The sequence below is a fragment of the Oryctolagus cuniculus genome, chromosome 17, assembly GCF_051225735.1.
Source record: "Oryctolagus cuniculus isolate XC-2025 breed Fujian yellow rabbit chromosome 17, ASM5122573v1, whole genome shotgun sequence".
NCBI lineage: Eukaryota > Metazoa > Chordata > Mammalia > Lagomorpha > Leporidae > Oryctolagus > Oryctolagus cuniculus.
This window is the reverse complement of record NC_142883.1, coordinates 32057161-32079802: the sequence shown is the minus strand read 5'-3', so window position 1 is coordinate 32079802 and position 22642 is coordinate 32057161. Positions and strand designations below refer to the sequence as shown.

Here is a 22642-nt window from a genome sequence, read left to right as displayed (position 1 = left end):
GACTTTGGGACCATGAATGACTAATGAAAGGGAGTGAAATGTTTAATGAGAGAAAGAAAAACTATCAGCATTTGATGACGTGCACCCTAGGGGTACTTACTGAACAAGCAGATGTGGCTACAGACCCATGGGTCATTATTTTTCAGAGGACATTGAGAACAAGAAAGTCCCCGAAGACTGGAAGAGGACAAATATGCCTGTCTTTGAAACGGAACAGGGAGAAACACAGGATGACTCCAGTAGTTAAGGACCTGCAAGTTATTGATCTTTGAGGAAAATGAATTCATCAAACAATCAAATTATAATTCATCCAGGAAAATCTGAGGCTCTAAATTGGGGTCAGCTTGGCTTTGTAAGAGGAAAATCGTACAGACAGCTTTAATTTCTAATAGCAATAGAAGAGGATTGACGGACCAGGGCAAAGTCTCCAGTGTAATATCTCATTAACTAAACTGGGAAAAATAGATCCTTGAACACATTACTTTAACAAGCTAAATATCTGGATTAAAGATTTGTAGATGGTGGCGATGATGTGGGAATAGTAACCATATTGAGTGGTGACCCAGAAGGGGCTAGTCCTCAAGTCCAGACTGTTCAGCTTATTTATTGACATTCCAGACAAATCAAGAGTGTGTGTATCAAATTTGTGGGTCCCAAATTTTGTGTGGTTTTGATTTTCTGGAAAATAGTAATAAAGCTATGAATGACTTGATGCATTGAAAAATAAACCCATCATAATTAGGGTTGAAATTTAATAAAAATATGTTTTTGTCAAGATCAAAATCCAAAAGTATGAATATAGGATGGGTAAAAGAGTAAGAAAAACCTGTGAGTGTCAGAACAACCACAAATAGGATATAAGTTAGGAATATATTATGGTTATATGAAAACCAAACCATTCTGGGATGGAGGAATTTACTCTTTCATTCAATATTTTAAAAGACTACTAGTGGGCATATATGATGTGTTTTCTTGCCTTTACACAGTCATTTACCAGAGTGTTTTTGGAGCCTAAGAAATGCATGGGAAGATAAAGAAGGTGTCTCAATCACATAGTCTAAGGTAACTAGAAAGGCCTTCTAAAACCAGTTTGAATGTGATAGGTCTGAACCTCCTGATTTGACCTCTAACTTACATGTCTGTCCTTGGATCTAGCCAAAATGGATTTCTTTTTTCTTTCTCCATACCTGTCCAACCTCTCTTTTTTTGATTTTTGGTTTGTGAATTCACTCATTCTACCATATTTTATTCAGCATCTATTATTTGAAAGGCACTATGACAGGATATTAATGACACCCAGGTGTCCAGCAAAGACCCTTCCCTTCATGGAACTCAAAGTGTGTGAGGGACATATGTGGTAAGAGTTTTTGTAACCCAGGTAATAAAGGCCATAAGAAGATTGTGAAAGATCCACTGCGCATCCAGGGAGGCAGTGGTCTCCTTTTCTGGCTTCTGCCTCATTTCTTTATCTCACCCTCCACAAAATTTAATTCCATCTATTTAATCATTCTCTCCCTCCAGCTTTCTCTCTCTCCTTCCCTCTCTCCTTCCTCTCTCTGTTTCTCCCTTTTGGCTACCTGATACACTTAACTCAAGACTCAGCCAAATGCCACCTCTTCTGTAGCACCTTTCCTGATGTTTCCAGTCAGAATTAATAGCTACTTTGTCTGTTTTCCCATAGTACACTATTTGTACTGCTATCAAGCTCTGCCTTAATTCTGCCTTGTATTACCTTGATTTGTTTACAAGTCTGTCTCTCTCCCTTGACTGAACTCGTTGAGAGCAGAGACCTTGACTTACTCATTTGTTTTTCCTATAGCACCCAGAAGAGTGCCTGGCACCTAGCTGGTGTTGAAAAAAATGTTTATTAAACATGAAGGGAGAGGCCCAGAGGTGGTGGGGTGTGGGGCTAGGCCTCTGGGAGAGAAGTGAGTATGCTAGAGTAGTGACTAGGGAGAGCATATCCAACCTTTCTTTAGTGGCCAGATGTGCTGTGAGCTTTTTGGAGGCACAGTAGATGGTTGCTTTTCCAGCGACTTCAGGGCTATTACTCTGTTGGATAGGGTATGTCTGTTGAATTGACCAGGATGGCAGAGGTTACAGAATAGTGGCCGGTGGTCTTTGTGGGCCTAAATTTATATGCATGACAAAGAATTTACATTTTCTGAATGTTCTAACTTTTAGAAAGAAGGAGATTTTACTGTAAACTCTGGGTTTCTAACTTCTCTTTGAAAAGTGGAGAATATTTCTGTGAACACGTTCTTAACACTGTAATCAGCTGAGGCTGAATACAGGCTGCTGTCTTCAGATGGTATGAGCAGTCTCAAGAAATGTTGTCCCCATTACTTATAACTGTTTCTTAAATTGAGATATAACTTGTATACTAAAAGTGTGCAGTTCAGTGGGTTTTGTACATTCACAAAGTATTGCAACTATTACCACTATCTAACTACTATTTTATCACTCTTGGAAGGAACCTCAAATTCATTACCCATCATTCCCTAACCTCTCCTTCCCTTGTCCCTGGAAACACTAAACTCCTTTTTTCTCTATGATTTTCCTATGTTGGACATATCATATAAGTGGAATCATAGAACCTGTGGCATTTTGTGCCTGGATTCCTTCTCTTGGCAGAATATTTTCAGAGTTTAACAATATCATAGTGTGAGTCATAGTTCACTTATTTTTATGACTGGATAATCTGTCATACAGATATACAACATTTTGTGTATGTATTCATCAGCTGTTAGACATTTAGGTTGTTTATACTCTTTAGTTATTATGAATAATGTTTAAATGACCATTTTTTATAAGTTTTTGTGTGAACTCAGGTGTTTCTTAAGTGCATCACAATTGACTGATTTCCACTAATCTTTCTGACTCGTATACATGTTGATTCATTCTAGAAGCAGCATGAGAGAAGAATGAGTAGGAATGTTTTGGGGAAAAATGAGAAAAATGCAGACATGATAGTAGGTCACAGGCACATAGTGTGTAAAAAGATGACACTGGGCACCTGGGGGTAACAAGGAATGGCTAAGGAGTGAAGGAAAGCAGGCATGGAAGGGGATGGGAGGCAAGCTGTACCACAGCTTCCCTAGGATCACACTTTAAAAATGGATGCAGAGAAAAGGAAGGTAAGGTATGTAGCATAGCATTGCAAAAGGGGAACGACCCAAGGCTAGGAGTCAGAAGACATGAATTTGAATCTTCTTATACTACTATTTATGTTTCATTTATTTGAAAGGGTGAGAGAGTGAGAGCAAGCAAGAGACAGATCCATCTCCACTCCACAAATACACACAGCGATGTCCAGGATCTCAATTCAAATCTCCCATGTGGGCAGCAGGAACCCAACTACTTGACCCACCACCTGCTCTCTCTCAAGGTGCACATTAGCAGGGAGCAGGAATCAGGAGTGGAGCCAGGACTTGAATCCAGGCAGTCTTAAATGGAATTTGGGCATTCCAAATAGTGTTTTAACCTCCCAATCACTGTCAGATGCTGACACTCTCATACTTTTTGATAGATATAACCTTGGCAAGAAATTTCCTTGAAATCAATGGTTTTATCTGTGATCTAGATAAAATAAAGTTACCCAGTTAACCTCACTGGATTTGTGTGAGCATCAAATGATATCATAAATGTGACAAGGGGTCGAAAACTTGAATAGAGGAGGATACTTCAAAAAGTTTTTGGAGAAAGCTAATAGGCATTTTCCACAAACCCTTTGAAATGCCTTTATAGAGTATGTTTATGAGAGATTAATCTTCAGAGAAAATGGCACACTTACAAATAATTGTGAGGCTTCCAGTTAGTTAAGTGACCCTGGAAGATCACGGTCAGAATAACTCAGCACCTGAGATCTCCCTATTAGAAATACTCTCATTGCCAGTTAGTCTTTAGAATGACTCTATCTTATTCATCCCAGACAAGAATGAGCAGGACTTTTCTCTTTTGCAGGGATGGGAGAGAGGCCTATTATAAGGTCTGGGATTTGAGAGGGTCAGGAGTTTTCAGGAGTTGGACCCTGGAGGTTCTCTAGGGCCCTAGGGATTAGTAGACTAGCTGTGGGCTAAGCCTTGGTTAAAGCCCTTACCTCTTTTTGAAAACTCCATCATGGATCATATCACTTTTGCTTTGCAGTTAGAAAAGGTAGAGGGAGAGATAAAATGTCCCCAAGAGACATAGAGTCAGTACCAGAGGTCTTCTAGGGGAGCAGGGGAGAGGAAATGGACTAGGTATGACCTGAAGTGAGCCCAGCATTGCTTGAGTTTTTCTGAGTAGAGAAATAATAACAATTACTAACATTTATTGAGCACTTACTTTGTGTTGTTCCAAAGCTTTACATAGGAATTCATTTAATCTTCATCTGAACTCTATGAAGTTGAGTTTGTTTGTTTTTTGAGGGGAGGAGAAACAAAAGTTGAAAAGTTAAGGAACTGACCCTGGCCATGTAACTAGAAAGGGGGAGTCTGGACTCATACCTTGTTGGTCTGACTTCAAGGGTGCCCTGAATGCACTGTGAGACCTCAGCAGGGATCCCAGGTTTCTAATCAGAAGGCCTAGGAGTCATCTCATCACTGCCCCTGAATAAGAGAGTGGTCTGTGGCCTGTCATTGTGGGAACTGCCCAGATTGCTTTGGGACACTCTCAAGACCCATATCTACCTTCATGTTGGATTGATATGGCCAACTTCTGACATAGGTAAATCTTGAGTCTAGAAGTGATTTGATATTAGCCCTAGGAGGTTTATCCCCTGTTTCCTGTCCAGTGTAGACCTATTTAAGAAGGAAGGGAGAGAGAGTAGGGGGAGGAAAAGGGAGAGAGGGGGTGGGTGGGAATGACATCAAGCAGGAATGTGCCAGTCAGCGGGGGTAAATTTTCCACTTGGATCTGTGTGGAAACCTGATCCTGTCTCTAATTTTGGTCTCCTTCTCTAACAACCTTTCACCAGATTGGAATTTTTCTGCACCTGTAACACATTTTTAATGTAATAAGTCTAGGAGAAACCAGGTATTATATCATGCTGGGGCCTGTGCTGTGTTTCTAGGAGCAAAGGTAGCCCAGACCCCCGTTTATCCCTATAGGGGATTAGTGTATTAGTCACCCTGTAAAAGCTCAATTTGTTATGATTTTTTTAAAATGTTTCTTTTAGCACTTGCTTATAAAAGGTGAAGAGGGGAGCAACGAATGTCTGTGCTCCCTGCCCCTACCTCCTTCACACATGCACATACTCTCTATCAATTTTCTATGAATTCAAATTCATAAAAATCCAATACACAAGTATTGGCTTGAACCAGTTAGCTTATGTTTGCTATATTGAATTTTGTCTTGGCTAGGGGCAGTGCAAGTCACAAAAAGGTGACATTATTGTATGGGCCACCTGCTCTGTGGGGAATGAAAGTGAGTTAGATAGTAAATTAGTGGTTTATGGTGACCATGAATAGCTACTGAGGCTCAGATTTGGCTTCTTCATGTGTGACTGGGCATTTCCTTCCTTGTTACTCAAGATGAGCTGTCTTTTGGATTTAGGCCATTGGTTGCATGGGGGCTCAATGTAAATGTTTCTCCTAACTTTACCTAACTGGGGAGTTCTATACAGCTCGCCCCCATGAAGAATAAGGAAAGTATAGGAAAGATGGAAGAAAGGTGGGAAGAAGGAAGGGAAAGAGCTAGCAGCCATGGTCACGTAAGAACACATGAGACAGTATGGGACTGGAGAGAGCATGCACTCTCTCCAGGAGGTAACATGGCCTTGTATCCCCAGGCTGCCATCCAGACCAAGAGTCTGTATCTAAGTTGCCTAGATTTTGAATTTTAGTGGCCATTCAATACTCAGGGGAACCTTTTACCTTTGGTTTCATCTTCCATCCCTCACTAAACCCCCAAACCTATCCCAGAACTGGAGGTAGCAGAGCAGAAAGAAGACTGATTGCAGTCAAAGATCACAGCTGAAATGAGCTCTGTCATTTTGTGTGTGCCTAGCACAGATTCAAGTTTTGTGGCACCTGATGCTAATATGTTTTCGGGTACCATTTTTGAGGAAAAGATTATGAATGTGAAATTGCCAGGGTCCCTGCCAGGGCCTGGAAGTGAAAAGCTGACTGACATGAAAGTTTCATTAGCTTCACTAAATCTGCTTGGTGTGTAGCCCTATGTCAGTTGACATCTTTGAGCTCCAGTCATTTCTTTCCTGGGGACTTAATCATGCCTGTCTGTCTCAAGGGAGTATTGTAATGAACAAGCATTTTTTTTTTCAAAATGCCACATATACATGCATGTGCATGTGTGTGTGCATGCACATGTGCACACACATACACATACACACGGTCTAGGAATTCTAGAAATGTGCTATTTATCAAAGTCCATTCAGGTATTGTTTTATTTTTTTTTTATTTTTATTATTTTTTTTTTTTTGACAGGCAGAGTGGACAGTGAGAGAGAGAGAGACAGAGAGAGAAAGGTCTTCCTTTGCCGTTGGTTCACCCTCCAATGGCCGCCGCTGCAGCCGGCGCACCGCGCTGATCCTGGCAGGAGCCAGGAGCCAGGTGCTTTTCCTGGTCTCCCATGGGGTGCAGGGCCCAAGCACCTGGGCCATCCTCCACTGCACTCCCTGGCCATAGCAGAGAGCTGGCCTGGAAGAGGGGCAACCGGGACAGAATCCGGCGCCCCAACCGGGACTAGAACCCGGTGTGCCGGCGCCGCAAGGTGGAGGATTAGCCTATTGAGCCACGGCGCCGGCTAGGTATTGTTTTAATGCCTTGATAATAATATCTATAGGTTTCCCCCCATTCAGTTATTTGTCCCAGTGTTTCCCATTGGTTTATTGGTCAGGACATCTTCAGGGTGCCCTCTACTGGTTTTGTTGGATGGGTTCCAGATCCAGAGAGTGGTAAATAAAAGCACTTTTGTGTTTCCTATGTGTGGAACAGGAGCAGTCATCTGTCTGGGGACCCTGTCTACCCTGCATTTACAGGTACAAATGGCTCTTGGTCTGTTTCCCTAGAGCCTCAGTAATTGTGTTTTTAAATTCAGATATTATAGGAAATTTTAAAAACTACATACCTGTACAGTTATTAGTAAAATGTCTAAGGCCGTTGGCTCTTCTGGTGTTGACAGAGATTTTCTCTGGCTTTGCAGCTTGGAGATCTGCATCCATTTGCCATTGAAGAATGAATAAAGCATCTCCACCTCTCTAATGGTGACTATGAGTGTGTTTCCATGCCGATCTTTAATGGGCTCATAGTAAACTCTTCCCAGATTGTGTGTTCCCAGCAAGTTCTAGAAAGAAATAGATTCTTGGTGGCTTAGGTGATACTGTGTAAACAAAGCAGCAGAACTACAGCAAGATACTTTTAATAATTATCTCACTTCTCAAAAGCTGTTTTTATTTTTCTTGCATACTTAAACTCAGAATGTGTGGCATCATAGACATGTATTTAACAGAAGCTGAAAGAAAATGTCTTCATCATGAGCCTGCAGAGATTGTAGAAAGAGGCACAAAAATTGTTTTCTTAAGCAAATTCAATATCTGTAAATATCTCTTACCCACATAGAGGCACCAGAACATAAACCTCAGTTACCAGCACTTGAAGAGAATCCCAGATGTTTTAAAGAAAAATGCCTGATATTCCAAGTATGCCATTTGTGAAGTTTTCAAGAGATCTACAGTAAGCTATGAGGTGGGGTTGTTTAAAATGAAGATGTGAATTGACAATGTAGCACATTGTACAGATCCCCCAATGACTGCACAGTGCCTTCAAGGTACTTTAATTGGGAAGTTGGCCTGGTTTGACATATCTGCATTTCAGGGGTTCTGTTTATTTATAAGTGCCTTCAAATTGCTTAAAAACTAGGTCAACTAAGGCAGACAATACTTTTAAAAAGGTAGGAAGGGAAGGATGCCACATTAAATGTGGAGTGGCTCTGATGAGTGTTGCTAAAATAAATATGAGTTTTTCAAATATGCAATGGCTTGAAGATTTCTAACCTAGAGCACTGGATAAATAGGATAAAATTCCCTCTTTAAATATCTATGATTTTTAAAATTATAAATCATCGCAGAGCTCCTAGCTGTTATTTTTGTGAGCTCACATAAATGATGACGAGGTGACCTGCTAGCATGAGAGCAAAAGTAGAACTGGAATTTGTAAAAGTGACAAGGTTGACCTAAAAATGAGTGAGCCATCTGGTCAACATCCACATCTTAGAAAACACTGGAATGTTCCCTCACTGGTAGGGACTGTGTCTTAAGCCTTTTATCCATCCTCACAAAGATCAGACACAAAACAAATAGGGAATTTCATAAATAATTACCAACATATTATAAAAATTCATTTGGCAGCATTATTATTATTTTTAAATGGCCTAATCAGACAGGCTTTTCATTTCCAAAAATTACCTTCTAAATCATAGGTAGTTTTCTAGTCTAGTCCTATGTAGTTTTATAGTTTTACGTGGAGGCAGTTTGTTAATAAGCAGTGCTGTGCTGGTAAGATGGAAAGAAAGAGAAAGAAAGAGGGGGGAAGGAAGAAAGGAGGGAAGGAAGGAGGAGAAGGTGAAGGAAAGGTAGGTGAAAGAAGCAGGGAAAGAGCGGGAGAGAGGGAGGAATAGACCTGATTTGTAGCATATGCCAGTTTCTGTGGTGTAAATACTCATGCCATAGCTGATTTCAAGTTACAAAGGGTTTGACAGGGGACTTCCAGAATTCCTGAGTATTTGACAGTTGGCTCCAACACATCATTCCTATTAGACCTTTATTCACGCAGGTGTTGAGTTTGAGGGCTGGCTGCAGTTACTAACTGTTGAACTTCTGAAAATTAATTAGGCACTCTGGCCCTGAGTTGCATCATCTAAAATTAAAGAGTTCTTACAGTCTGACATCCCTTACACTCTTCTGTATGTTGTGAAGCGTTTGAAGGATTAAATCCAGCAATGCTTGGTTCAGGGTGAGATATGACCTTGCTTTTTTTTTTTCTTTTCAGGCTTTTTATTATGAATTAATTTGTATTTATTCGAGGGGGAGAAACGGGAGAGAGAGGGGGGAGAAGGAGAGAGAGAGAGAGGGAGGGAGGGAGGGAGGGAGGAGAGAGGAGAAAGAGAGAAGAAAAGTAAGAAAGGTTTTTCATCTTCTTATTCACTCTCCAAATGCCTGCACAAATCTGGGTCAGGCTGAAGTCAGGAACCAGAAGTTAAGTCTGGGTCTCCTTATAGGTGGCAGGAACCCAAATATTTAGGCTATCACCTGCTATATCCCATGGTATGTATTAGGAGGAAGCGGGAATTGGAATCAGAGATGGGACTCAAACCTAAGCACTGTGATACGAGATGTTGGAATCCCAAGTTATCTTTTTTAAAAATTTTTAAATTTTTACTTTTAATTTTTTTATTTACTTGACAGAGAGAGAGAGACAGAGAGAAAGGTCTTCCTTCCGTTGGTTCACCCCCCAAATGGCCGCCACAGCCGGCGCTGCGCTGATCCGATGCCAGGAGCCAGGTGCTTCTTCCTGGTCTCCCATGTGGGTGCAGGGGCCCAAGGGCCATCCTCCACTGCCCTCCCAGGCCACAGCAGAGAGCTGGACTGGAAGAGGAGCAACCGGGACTAGAACCCAGTGCCCATATGGGATGCTGGCACTGTAGGTGGAGGATTAACCTAGTGAGCCACGGTGCCGGCCCCAAGTTATCTTAATTGCTATGCCAAATGCCTGCTTTGGGTATTGATTTTCTTTACTGCTTTAATAAGAATCCTGTCCTGGCTCACACATAGTTAACTTTCAATACCTAATCCACATTTCACCATTTCTAGGAATTTTCATAACTCTCTTAGGTAGAAATTACCATCTTTTCTTTTGTAACTTAGTGATTCCTGTACAAATTTCTATCTTTGCATGTTCCTGGCATTATTGAATATATTGGGGTTCATATCATGAAATCATGGTTGCTTCATCTCTGTGTCTCTGGGTCCCTGACACTTAGACAGAGTAAGAAATCTGACTTTTGTTGATTGAATTAACATACTATCATCTAGACAGAAAATATGACTTAGTTTGGGCCAAAGCTGATAGCTAGACATTGACTGAAGTGGTTATTTCATTAAAACAGAATTATTCTTGGTTCGCTATTGTATGATCTTTGGGGTACATAGATTGGACCAACAAAATATATTTACTTATCCAAACAGTACTTAACCAAATGAGTGTCTACCATATGGCAGGAATTGACAATATAGTAACCAAGACTGATACTTTCCCTGAACTCAGTAATCATATTCCAAGTGGGTTCTAAGCAGATAATGACATAGATAACTAACTGATGGGGTAATAATCACTGTTCTGAATGCAAAATATAAGATTCTTAGAGTGCTTCTTTTATCAAGTGATCAGAGAAAGGCTCCCTGAGTAATAATAAAAATTAAACTGAGGGCTGGTGCTGCGGCTCAATAGGCTACCCTCCGCCTGCGGTGCCGGCACACCAGGTTCTAGTCCCGGTCGGGGCACCGGATTCTGTCCCAGTTGCCCCTCTTCCAGGCCAGCTCTCTGCTGTGGCCCGGGAAGGCAGTGGAGGATGGCCCAGGTGCTTGGGCCCTGCACCCCATGGGAGACCAGGAGAAGCACCTGGCTCCTGGCTTCGGATAAGCGCGGTGTGCCGGCCGCAGTGTGACGGCCGCGGTAGCCATTGGAGGGTGAACCAACGGCAAAGGAAGACCTTTCTCTCTGTTTTTCTCACTGTCCACTCTGCCTGTCAAAAAAAAAATGATAAAAAAGAAATTAAACTGAGATCTAAAGGATATGCAGGAATTATTTGTGAAGAAGTAGAAGAGAAGTCTAAGCAGAGGAAACTGAGCAAGCAAAGGAGATGGAGAAAGATCAGAAAGCTGGAAGAACATTAGCAGAGTGTGGGAGCATGGAAGCCAAGGGATTTGGAACTTAAGAAAAGGAGGGTGGGACCAAGTGTACCCCAAGGGCAAGATGTCAGTTGCAAAGAGGACTTAGTAAGTGTCCAGTGGATTTATTGACACTGGCCATTGGCAAGATGGATTTGAGTTTTGAAGGCCTGCACCCATGTGGGAGACCTGGAAGAAGCTCCTGACTCCTAACTTTGGCCTGGCCCAGCATGGCCAATTGAGGAGTGAACCAGCAGATGAAGATTCTCTCTCTCTCTCTCTCTCTGTCTCTCAGCTCTCAGTCTCTCAGTCTCTCAGTCTCTCAGTCTCTCTCTCTCCCTCTCCTGTATGTATCTCTGCTTTTAGATAGATAGATAGATAGGTAGGTGGATAGATAGATAGATAGATAGATAAAAGTGGGAGAAGAAAGTTTGTTAGCTGAAGGGGCATGTAGGGTCAAGGTAGGAATTTAGAGGGAGGTTCAGTTGGAGAGATGAATTTTAAGTTTGAGATGTGTTGTTTTAAATAAAGATGGGAGGAAGAGATGAAAGAGAACATGCAGAGGGATGAGTCTTGTAGGAATGAGACTTCATATGGTAGTATAGGAGGGAAGAAATATGTGGGGTCAGGGCAAGGAGGATTATGCATTTGGTGGTGGGAAATTATATTTAGTTTCTCCTTTTAAAGACTGGTTGATTTATTTGAAAGGCACAGTGATTGAGGAGAGGAGGAGGGAGAGTGAGAGAGCGAGAGAATATGAATGAGTACGGATGAGTGAATATGAATCTTTTCCATCATCTGGTTCATTCCACAAATGTGTGAAACATTTAGGACTGGGACAGGCTTAAGCCAGGGTTCAGGAACTCCACTGGGGTCTCCTATGTGGGTAGAGGGACTCAGGTACTTAAGCCATACCTGCTACCTGCTAAGGGCATTAGCAAGAAGTCAAGTCAGAAGTGGAGTAGCGTTGAACCAGGCAGGACTTGAAGACTTGAATGCAGGCATCCCAAGCAACAGTTTAACTTGCTGTACCACAAGCCCACCTTCATATTTATTTTCTTTTTTAAAATTAAAAAAAATTTTATTTAAGTTATACAAGTTTCATGTATTTCATATATATAGATTTAGGAACATAGCAATACTTCCCAACCTATCCTCCCTCCCATCCATGCTTCAACTTTTCCTCTTCCCTCTCCCATTCCCATTCTTAATTTTTACAAAGATCTATTTTCAATTTACTTAATGATCATAAAGGTAACCCTACACTAAGTAAAGGAGTTCAAATATTATGAAGAAAGAAACACTGTTCCTCAACAGAAGACAAAGGGCTGTAAACAATCATTGAATCTCAAAAAGTCCTTTTCACTCCAGGACATTACATTTTATGTATTCTATTACCTCAAATCAGGGACAACACATGACATCTGTCTTTTTGGGACTGGCTTATTTTACTAAGTGTAATGATTTCCAGTTGTGTCCATCTTGTTGCAAAAGACAGGATTTCATCTTTTGTTTTTCACAGTTGAATAGTACTCCATAGTGTATATATGCCATAATTTCTTTATCCAGTCAACAGCTGGTGGATATCTGGGCTGACTCCATATTATAGCTATTGTGAATTGTGCTGCAGTGAACATGGGGGTACAGATAACTCTTTGAGATGCTGATTTCTTTTGGTTTGGGTCAATTACCAGGAGTGGTATGGCTGGATCAAATGGTAGGTCTATATTCAGATTTCTGAGGTATCTCCATACTGTCTTCCACAGTGGCTGTACCAGTTTACATTTCCACCAGCAGTGGATTGGGGTACCTTTTCCCCTACATCCTCAACAGCATTTGTTATTTGTTGATTTCTATATGAGAGCCAGTCTAACAGGAGTGAGGGGAAACCTCATTGTGGTTTTGATTTGCATTTTCCTGATGGCTAGTGATCCTGAGCACTTTTTCATGTGTCTGTTGGCCATTTGAATTTCCTTTCTTGAAAAATGCCTGTTCAAGTCCTTTGCCCATTTCTTAACTGGATTGTTTGTTTTGTTATTGTATATTTATTTTCTTAATGAATTATATAATGAAGCCATCACCCAAGATGTGGATGGAGAATGTGAAGAAAGCAAAGAGATATGGGGAAATGAATGGTTTAAATTTTTGCTTTAAAGTGTGGGAAAGCAAACTTAGCAGAGAAATGGGATAGGACCAGCAGGTAACATTCCATGTAAGAACTGTAGTTATGAATTTAACATAATACTTGTCTGCCTGCTTCCATAATTTTTCTGCCACAATATAGAAGTACTCTAGTGTAGATATGTTGGATTTATCCAGGCTTAAGATTTTTTTTTAAGGCTTAAGCTTTTCCAAATAAAAAATATGGATGGAGAAACTTCAGAATATTTTCACGAGTAATTATGATGCACTGAGGAATCTAAGGTGGACCTCAGAAGAGGAATGAGGTATAATGAAAAATAGTGGGCTCAATAGATTTGGAGGTTGAGGAAATCCAAGAAATATTGCAATGGGAGCAGTTGGGTAGGGTCACACTGGCCAAGCTGGTGTCATTCAGTCTCTGGCTGCCCTGGCTTGTAACAGCTTGATCCTTCTCATGTTACTGATACCAGATGAAAGTGTTCTAGGAAGCCTCCAATAAACACATGATAAAGAGCCTGCTTGAAATTCCAAGGTTGTTTAGCCTATAATCCTGGCATGTCTGGGTTGTATGTGGGCTAATAGGAGGGTCCACTAAGGGGTCTGAGCCTCCTGGGGATGTACTTTAGCTTACAGAAAGGGCAGTATGAGGTACAGTGGCATGGTCTAACCTATATGGGTCAGTGATGAAAGCAAGAGGTGCTTTGAATTCAGCACAGTCATCATGGCCTATATCCAAGAACATCTCGAGTTAGAGGAGAAGGTTCTATAATCAGGAATGAGTTGAAATGAGGGGTACTATTTGCTAAAATCTCTGAGGCAACTGAGGACATAGGACACTTCTATGTAAAGGAGTACAGCACAGAGGGATAAATGTTACCTTTCATAATGAATTATAAAAGCAACAGAATAATTATTATTATTACATGAGTTTGAATTGTTATGGCAAGCATTCAAGCAAAGAAGTTCCTATGATTACAGGTAGGGGTTGAACCATAGAAGTATTTTGTTGTCATTATGACCCTATTTTATAACATGGTTGGTATGGTCCAGATTTTCATAGGATCCTGCTATGCACATTTCTGGGGTAGATTTAACTGACAGCTTTGTAGATAAACATCCATCAGTGATAGAGGCTCAGTGATCTCTTGAGAACCCCAACTCCATATAGCAAATGTTTTTCTGTGCTAAGAACCACAAATTCAGGTTATGTAAGAAAACCAGGAAAGGAAAACTAAGTAGAGATTGGTTAGAATTCAATGCCATTTCTGGAGAGAGTTCTGTAATCTACAAAAATGCTTGCAGGGCTTGGGGACTTGGCCTGATTTTACTGATAGAATGGAAGGATGGATACATTTGTGATCACAGGTAAATCATTTACAAATTATTTGTTGTTTTCTTCTTGTTATTTTTATAAATATGCAAAAATATGAGTAGAGGTCTATGTTTTACCAAAATCATCACACCAAGAAACTCCTCAAAACATCTGTCAGGTTCCTCATCTCTGCACACTCAGATGCAGAAGATACCATTTCAACATGGGTTCTTCAAGGGATCTAGTCAAACTCTTTTTACTTTGTAAGTGATTACACCCAGGCCAAGCAGGAGGAATGAGTCAGCTGATTAATATCAAATCTAGAGTTCAAGTTTCCATACTCCTTCATAAGGAGATTACTCACAGACCATTCAAAAGAATCCTCTTTTAGAGCAATGGCCAGAGGCACAGGTTCCTCACGTGAGCAAGTACGCAATGTAAACTGTCCAAGGAACATTCATGTGCCTATGTATCTGAAAGAGGAAAGAGCCCACTCTTTTCCTTTCTAGGTGATATTGGTAACTGAACTGTCTGACTTAAAAAATCCTTGGAGGTCTGGGTAGAAACCTGGCCCCTCACCTGTAGCTGGACTGTTGCTGCGAGCATCTTCTGCCTAGTTTGCAGCACTGTGGATGAGGACATGGAGATAGGTACGCTTTGCCTTAACCACCTTATGTCTTCCCACATACAAGACAGCTGCAAAAGAAGTCACAAGGTCATATCATCGGCTAAGCCAGTGCATGATTTAGGTTGTGGCATCAAAGCAAAGCAGGGAGAAGGAAACCTGACCCTTGATGTTTGTTCCCCAGTCCATTTTCAGATATACACGAAACAACTTTTTGATCTCTGTCCAATTGGAAAAAGATCTGAATGTTAATGAAACAGTCAGATCCACATTTTAGTCTTTGCCAAATGATCCCATAACTCAGACTAGTGGAGACACAATCTGACAGGATGCAAGCTTCTTTGCTTTGAAAATGCAATGTAGACACTACTTGGGCATTTTTTAATGACATAGGGCATTTAAGGGTGAAAGGGACCTTTGAGATAATTTACTTCCTTTCCAGTACTTTGACAGTACTGGAGACCATTCAACTACGGTTTCAGAGTTTAATATGCAGTAACATTGTAACAAACTGGGGAAAAATGAAATCAGAACTCAGTATACCTTTGTGAACCACAGAAAATCTTGTGTGATGGAACTGGTGTGAGAGTCATCTATTTCAACAATCGGTATTTGATCTTCATTGGTGACCAACATATTGTCTTTGTAATAAAATAAAACAGCTATGTAGAGTCCTCTAAAAAGAAACAAAATGAAAAATTGTCTTTAGCTGTCTCTTCTACCAAGCTTGAGTTATAGCAGAAATTTTTTTGGACTTGATAATGATGAATTTAAAATATATTTAGGAACATTTTCCTTCTAAGTATCTCAAGTTCACTGGCTAAAACTCAGAGAAATTACTATCTTGTCCAGATTTGCAGGTGAAAAGTAAACTTCATTCTTTTAATAACAAAAAAAAATGTCTACCAAGTTTCCACTTCGAACCAGTAACAGCTCATTCCTGAGAAGTTAAAACCTCCTTAAAAGAATAAGTATGACCCACCGTTTTAAAGTCTTCACAAACTTGTTTGAGGAATGGAATAGGTGTTTCAGGCTCCTTGAAACTGATTGCTTGCGGCCTGTGGTTTGTAATTTTGAACTTTCTGGAACATAGAAAAGAAAATACAGTGTAAATTCCACTTGGCAGCTCAACATTCCCAATTCCTTCCTGCCTTTTTTCCCCCTTACCCCTCAATGTCATTTCGGTTTCATATAGGGATTCAGTTCATCCATTCCTATGACAAATTCTTACATTTTGAGATACCAGTGGTTAACTCAGTTGATGAACAACTCCTCAAAAATGTTGGAGATGAGTAATGCTTATAACTCCAAGGGTAAACCACATAGTGTTTTGTTAATCTTCTCAGGATGAGTGCTTTATTATCAGGTGAAATTAGAAGAAATGGAGTCAACTCATTTGACCTCCACCTCTCTATGTTAACTTGCCTTCTTAGTGCTGGCAAAGCTGTCTTTGTTAGTTTACAGATTTATTGTTTTTATTTTTTATTTTAAAATTAATATAAGAATATCACAGAAAATCTAGAGAATAGAAAAAGAACAAAACCCTACCATGTCATTCCTATCTCCTCACTTCTATACAACCAGGGCTTGTGTTTTGGGGCCATTTTCTCCCAGTGTGTATATTGGCTTATACACATTGGTGTAGGAATAGATATGATGAGTATCCTCGTTATTCAAAAGAAGACACTAAAGCTAAGGAGTGAAGTGAATTGTTCAAGATCAAAAAGCTAGTACCTGGAAAAACTGAGGCATTCATGAGTAAATGAATATTGGGACCTTACTATGTATGAGGTTCTGTAGAAATAATGGTAAGCACATTATCCATTGCCTCTGGTCATCTCTGTTTACACAGTAGTAGACATCCTAGACTTCCTGTACCAGTGCTCATGGAGCTGGGTTTAGATGATCTTTGCTTTCAAGTCTTAAATTCTGTGTACTGAAGGGACACTGAGTTTGTTGGTGTCATTACCAGACTTCTGAGAGACATGTTACTGGGCATGAGAACATAGCCCATGTCACTGCTTTTAGCATAGAAACTCAGGCGGATGGCCCACAACAGAGGCCCAGAGTGGACCTGCTTCTGCTGCTATATGAACAGCTGACTGATGTGAACATCCATGCTAATTTCAATCTTGTGCTGATATTGAAAGCAAATTTTTTTTCTGACTTGAACATGAATTTGGCTGTTGAAACTGGTGCTGCTTAGACTTCTGGTTAAATTGCATAGTGAACATATTCATTATTTGTCAGTTTCTTCCTAAAACTCACATCAGAACAGAGATCAGGAGAATAAAAGGAAAGAAAATACATCTATAAAGGCAAATAGATGGGAAAGGAAATGAAAGCAAGTAAATTTTGGTAGCTGGAAAGCAGATGGACAGATGGATTTAACAGACATGAGCAAGATGAAGTCTAAGGCAGCAATGAAGAAGCTGCACAGTAACTTGATGGATTGCTGAAGTGGGAGTAGGGAGAATGGGCAGCTAAATCAGGAGGATTTGTTGAAGTCTGTTTAAAAAGCTGTTAAGGGGCCAGGGGGTGAAATTGCTGCTTGAGATGCCACCTGAGATGCCAGCATCCCATGTGAGAGTGCCAGTTTGAGTCCTGGCTGCTACACTTCTCATCCAGTTTCCTGCTAATGTAGTTGGAAAAGCAGCAGAGGACTGCCCAAGTTCTTGGGCCCCTACCACCCATATGGAAGACTAGGATGTAGTTTCAGGCCCTTAAGCTTTGGCCTGGCTCATTCCTGGTCATTGTAGCACTTTTTTTTAAAAGATAGATCTATCTATCTATCTATCTATCTATCTATCTATCTATCTATTTATTTTGACAGGCAGAGTTAGAGAGAGAGAGAGCGAGAGAGCGAGAGAGAGAGAGAGAGAGAGAGAGAAATAAAGGTCTTCCTTCCGTTGGTTCATCCCCCAAATGGCTGGTACAGCTAGCACGCTGAGTTGATCTGAAGCCAGGAGCCAGATGCTTCCTCTTTGTCTCCCATGCGAGTGCAGGGCCCAGGGACCTGGCCCATCCTCTACTGCACTCCTGGGCCACAGCAGAAAGCTGGACTGGAAGAGGAGCAACTGGGACGGAATCCGGCGCCCCAACCGGGACGAGAACCCAGGGTGCCGGTGATACAGGCGGAGGATTAGCCAAGTGAGCCACGGAGCCGGCTATTTATTTATTTGAAAGTCAGAATTACACGTGGAGAGAGAGGAGAGGCAGAGAGAGAGAGGTCTTCCATCCCCGAATTGGCCACAACAGCCGAAGCTGTGCCAATCCGAAGCCAGGAGCTTCCTCCGGGTCTCTCGCATAGGTGCAGGGGCCCAAGGACTTGGGCCATCCTCTACTTGCTTTCTCAGGCCATAGCAGAGAACTGGATCAGAAGAGGAGCAGCTGGGACTAGAACCAGCGCCCATATGGGATGCCGGCGCTTCAGGCCAGGGTGTTAACCCTCTGTGCCACAGCGCCGGCCCCCATTGTAGCCATTTTTTTTAAAAAAAGATTTATTTATTTATTGGAAAGGTAGAGTTACAGAGAGGCAGAGAAAGAGAGAGAGAGAGAGAGAGAGGTCTTCCACCTGCTGGTTCACTCCCCAAATGGCTGTAATGGCTGGAACTGGGCTGATACGAAACCGGGAGCTTCTTCTGGGTCTCCCACATGGGCGCAGGGGCCCAAGGATCTGGGTCATATTCACTGCTTTCCTAGGCCACAGCAGAGAGCTGAATTGGAAGTGGAGCAGCTGGGACTCAAACTGGTGCCCATATGGGATGCCAGCACTGCAGGCAGCAGCTTTACCCACTACGCCACAGCGCCAGCTCCCGTTGCAGCCTTTTGGGAGTGAACAAGCAAATGGAGGATCTCTCTCTCTCTCTCTCTTTCTCTGTCTCTCTCTGTCTCTGTCTCTCTGTCACTGTACCTTTCAAAGAAATAAATCTTTTAAAAAGGAATTACCAAGTGCCTTGTAGAACAGACAAAACCAAGGCATTTCACAGTGAAATGTTAGAATGTTGAAGTCAGAAAGAGGCTTAAAATCTTCTTGTGCATGTTGGGGGGGGGGGCAGGGGGAGACAGTTACCATACAGAACCTCAGGAGTCAGAGTGGCATTAGACTCTCAGCCCTGAAAATTCTAGAAGACAGTGAAACAATGCCTTCAAAATCTGAAGGGGAGTGTCATTTCAACTGAGAATTCTTTATCTACATCCTGAGTAAATGTTAAGTAGAATAAAAAACCTCTCTAGACATGAAATGTCTCCAATAACTTGTTCCTAAGTGCTCTCTCAGGAAGCTCCACCTAAGTGAAGGACTCCCCACGAAGGGGCAGACATGGAGTACAAAAGGGAGAAATCCAATATTGGAGAGTGGTAGAAGAGTCCTCAGTGCAGTGTTGGAAAAATGATCTCAGAGTGACAGCTGTGCACTAGGCATGGGAGCAAGCAATAACCCATCTAGTTTGGAGCAGGACAAGAGCTCTACAAGAGGCTTCCTTAAGAAGTTGCAGTTAAGGGGCAGCATTTGGTACAGTGGGTAAGACACTACCTAGGATGACCACGCCCCATATTAGAATGCCTGGGTTTGAGTCCCTGCTCTGCTCCAGATTCCAGCTTCTTGATAATATATACCCTGGGAAGCAGCAGGCAATGGCCCAAGTGTTTGTGTCCCTGCCACTCACATGGGAGACCCAGGTGGAGATTTTGGCTTCTGGCTTAGACCTGGCTGTTGTGGTGATTTCAGGAGATCTGTCTGTGTCTCTTTGCTTTTCAAGTGATAATGATAAAAAAAAGATGTTGTTGAAGCAACACCTAATGTATCTGATTATACTGAAAGAAGACTGATATATTGGAGAATAAAGATTGTTATAACCATGTAGAAAAATGAGCAAACATAATACAATTATTAACTATTGGAAAACAAAAAGCTTTCCAGGAAGGAAACTAAAACAATTTACATTTTCATTATCGAGTAAACAGTAAGTTCTGATGTCAGTGAACTTTCATATAAATATATGAGGAGGATGAGAAGACAGTAATTGTGTGGCACATAGGGGGATGAGGGATGTAGAAAGAGAAATTATCAGTTTCTTCAGTGGGATAATTCCTGAAGTTGAAAAATAATCAAGAATTAGAGATATAACATGTTATTTATAAATATGGAGAAAATACAAGCTAAAAGAGTTAAAGAGATTGCCTTCAGGAGGCAAAATATGGAGGGTAGAGGAATTAATTTTTTGTTAAAAGATAATAAAGTTGGGGGCCTGCGGTGTGGTGCAGCGGGTTAACACCCTGGCCTGAAGCACTGGCATCCCATATGGGCTGCTCCATTTCTGATCCAGCTCTCTGCTATGTCCTGGGAAAACATTAGTAGTGGCCCAAGTCCTTGGACCCCTGCACCTGTGTAAGAAACCTGGAAGAAGCTCCTGGCTCCTGGCTTCAGATCAGTGCATCTCTGGTCATTGCAGCCAACTGGGGAGTGAACCATCGGATGGAAGACCTGTCTCTCTCTCTCTCTCTCTGCCTCTCCTCTCTCTGTGTAATTCTGACTTTCAAATAAATTAATCTAAAAAAAAAAAGATAATGAAGTTGTCAGGGCTGGCGCTGTGGCATCGCTGGTAAAACCATTGCCTGTAGTGCTGGTATCCCATATGGGTGTGGGTTTGAGTTCTGGCTGCTTCACTTCTGATCCATTTCTCTGCTATGGCCTGTGAAGCCAGTGAAAGATGGCCCAAGTCCTTGGGTCCCTGTACCAGCATGAGAGATCCACAGGAGGCTCCTGGCTCCTGGCTTCGGATTGACTCAGTTCCGGCCATTGCAGCCATTTGGGGAGTGAACCAGTGGATGGAGGACACTTTCTCTCTCTCTCTCTCTCTCTCTCTCCCTCTCTTCCCTCTCTCCCTCCCTCCCTCTCTCCCTCTCTCCCTCTCTTTCTCCCCCTACCTCTGCCTTTCTGTAACTCTGCCTTTCAAATAAATAAATCAATCCTTAAAAAAATAATAAATTTGTTTTAAGTACCTCAGTTATTCAATCCTTAGACTGTGCAGTAATTATTGTTTGTGTTTTAAAGATGAGTGAATTACAGAGATTTAGGCAACTTGCCCAAGGTTATACTGCTAGTAAATATGTAGCCTGGATTTTAATTCAGGTCATCTTAAATCTTAATATTCATATGTAAATTAAATAAAAATGGAGATTGAACTAAAAAAAATCAGACTAAAAAAAACAAGAAATGTTACAACCAGTTGGGGTCAGTGCAAGGGTCAGATATTCCTGCTCTCCTTTCTAGGCATGAGGTAGAACTGTATTTCCGGAGCCCTTGTGGGGCCAGGTAACCAGTTCTGGCCAATGAGTTTTGAATGTAAATGGCATTCATAAAGTCTTGCTCATAGTAGACCTTCAAGAGTTTTTTTTCCCCTCTTCTCTTATTGCTGGCAAATATTTCCATGGAGAAGGTGCTAACAGCATAGGAGAGCTCCCGGCTGACCTCTGGCAGATGCTTAGCACAAGGTGCAAAACATATCTGGTTTGGGGTGTGTGTGTGTGATTTGATTCTTGCAGCATGATCAAGCCCATTTTGATGGATACAGGGTCTATATTGCTTTTCTCTTATGAATTACTGTGGCTTCTATGCTGTACTCCTCTGTTGGGTTCAGGGCTTGGAAGCAGATTAATTTTCTGTACTTTGAATACAGTAGTCCCCTAGCTTAAAAGTGCTTCTTAGAGCATAGGGAGTTTATTAGTCAAATAAGCATGTCTAGCACCTGACATACAGTAGGCAAGGTTTGAGTTAATGCTTTGTTTTACAAGTTGAATAATTGGGTGATAATTGAAACTCACCCTTATTAGATATTGCTGTATTGAACACAGTTGACTTTTTTTTATATAATTTAGTCTGTATGCCAGGGCATTAACCTAGTAAACTTAACATCTTTCTTGAGTTTTGATCCCGATACTAAGCATGCCGATTAGCTGTGGCCAGTTCTTTGCCAAACTGCAGGAATTAATGTGGGTTTGGTACCTTCTATATGGGGTTTATGGTATGTTCTATTATTATTTGGAATGTGCTGTATATTTAGTGAGGGCTCATTACATTTATACTTCAATTCTAGGCATATCAGTATCCCCAGTATATAAAGCACTGGGGATAGAGAGTGTTAACATTCTCCATCTGGGAGAGCAATGGAAGAAAAAGATGCTAGGGTGTTCAAGGGACCTGTGTTGTGCTAGGTAAATGTAATCCATTATCTACTTTAATTCTCATAATAACTCTGCAACTTAGGTATTATTATCCTGATTTTCCTGATGAAGATGCTATGGCTCAAGAGGTTAAACTCTTTTCCTAGGTGATACAACTAGTAATTGGTTAAACTGGGATTTGAACTAATTATTTTTTCTGTTGTGAAGTTTACAAGCGTGTGTATCCCCAGTCAACCACATAATACCTGAATATAGTTGATTATTTAAAGAACAATTTTGATATTCTCTGTAAAGCAATACTTATATTATCCTTTATTTATCTTTTTAAATGATGTTAAATCATAGAATCTTTAAAACCAGTCCCATTTTGTGAGAATTTCTTTTACCTCAGCCAGCACTTCCTAAAGTTTGTGACTTTTCTAACTCTGCAAAAAATGTTTTACATATCCATAAAGTTTTCAAAAGGCTGAACTCAATTCACCATGTTTCTTCA

At 41.2% G+C, this 22642-nt stretch overlaps 1 protein-coding gene across 3 annotated transcripts in view; it reads right to left on the bottom strand.

Annotated features, from left to right (window-relative positions):
* The window catches only part of ANKFN1 (ankyrin repeat and fibronectin type III domain containing 1), a 461309-nt gene that overhangs the window by 41999 nt on the left and 396668 nt on the right, over positions 1–22642 (bottom strand). For all 3 annotated transcript variants that reach the window (XM_051825489.3, XM_089316998.1, XM_089316997.1), the window contains exons 11-14: positions 15947–16046; positions 15508–15640; positions 14919–15035; positions 7069–7284 (exon numbers count right to left, since the gene is read on the bottom strand). In XM_051825489.3, the coding sequence (XP_051681449.3) occupies positions 7069–7284; positions 14919–15035; positions 15508–15640; positions 15947–16046 (566 nt within the window). The remainder of the gene's footprint in view (positions 1–7068; positions 7285–14918; positions 15036–15507; positions 15641–15946; positions 16047–22642) is intronic.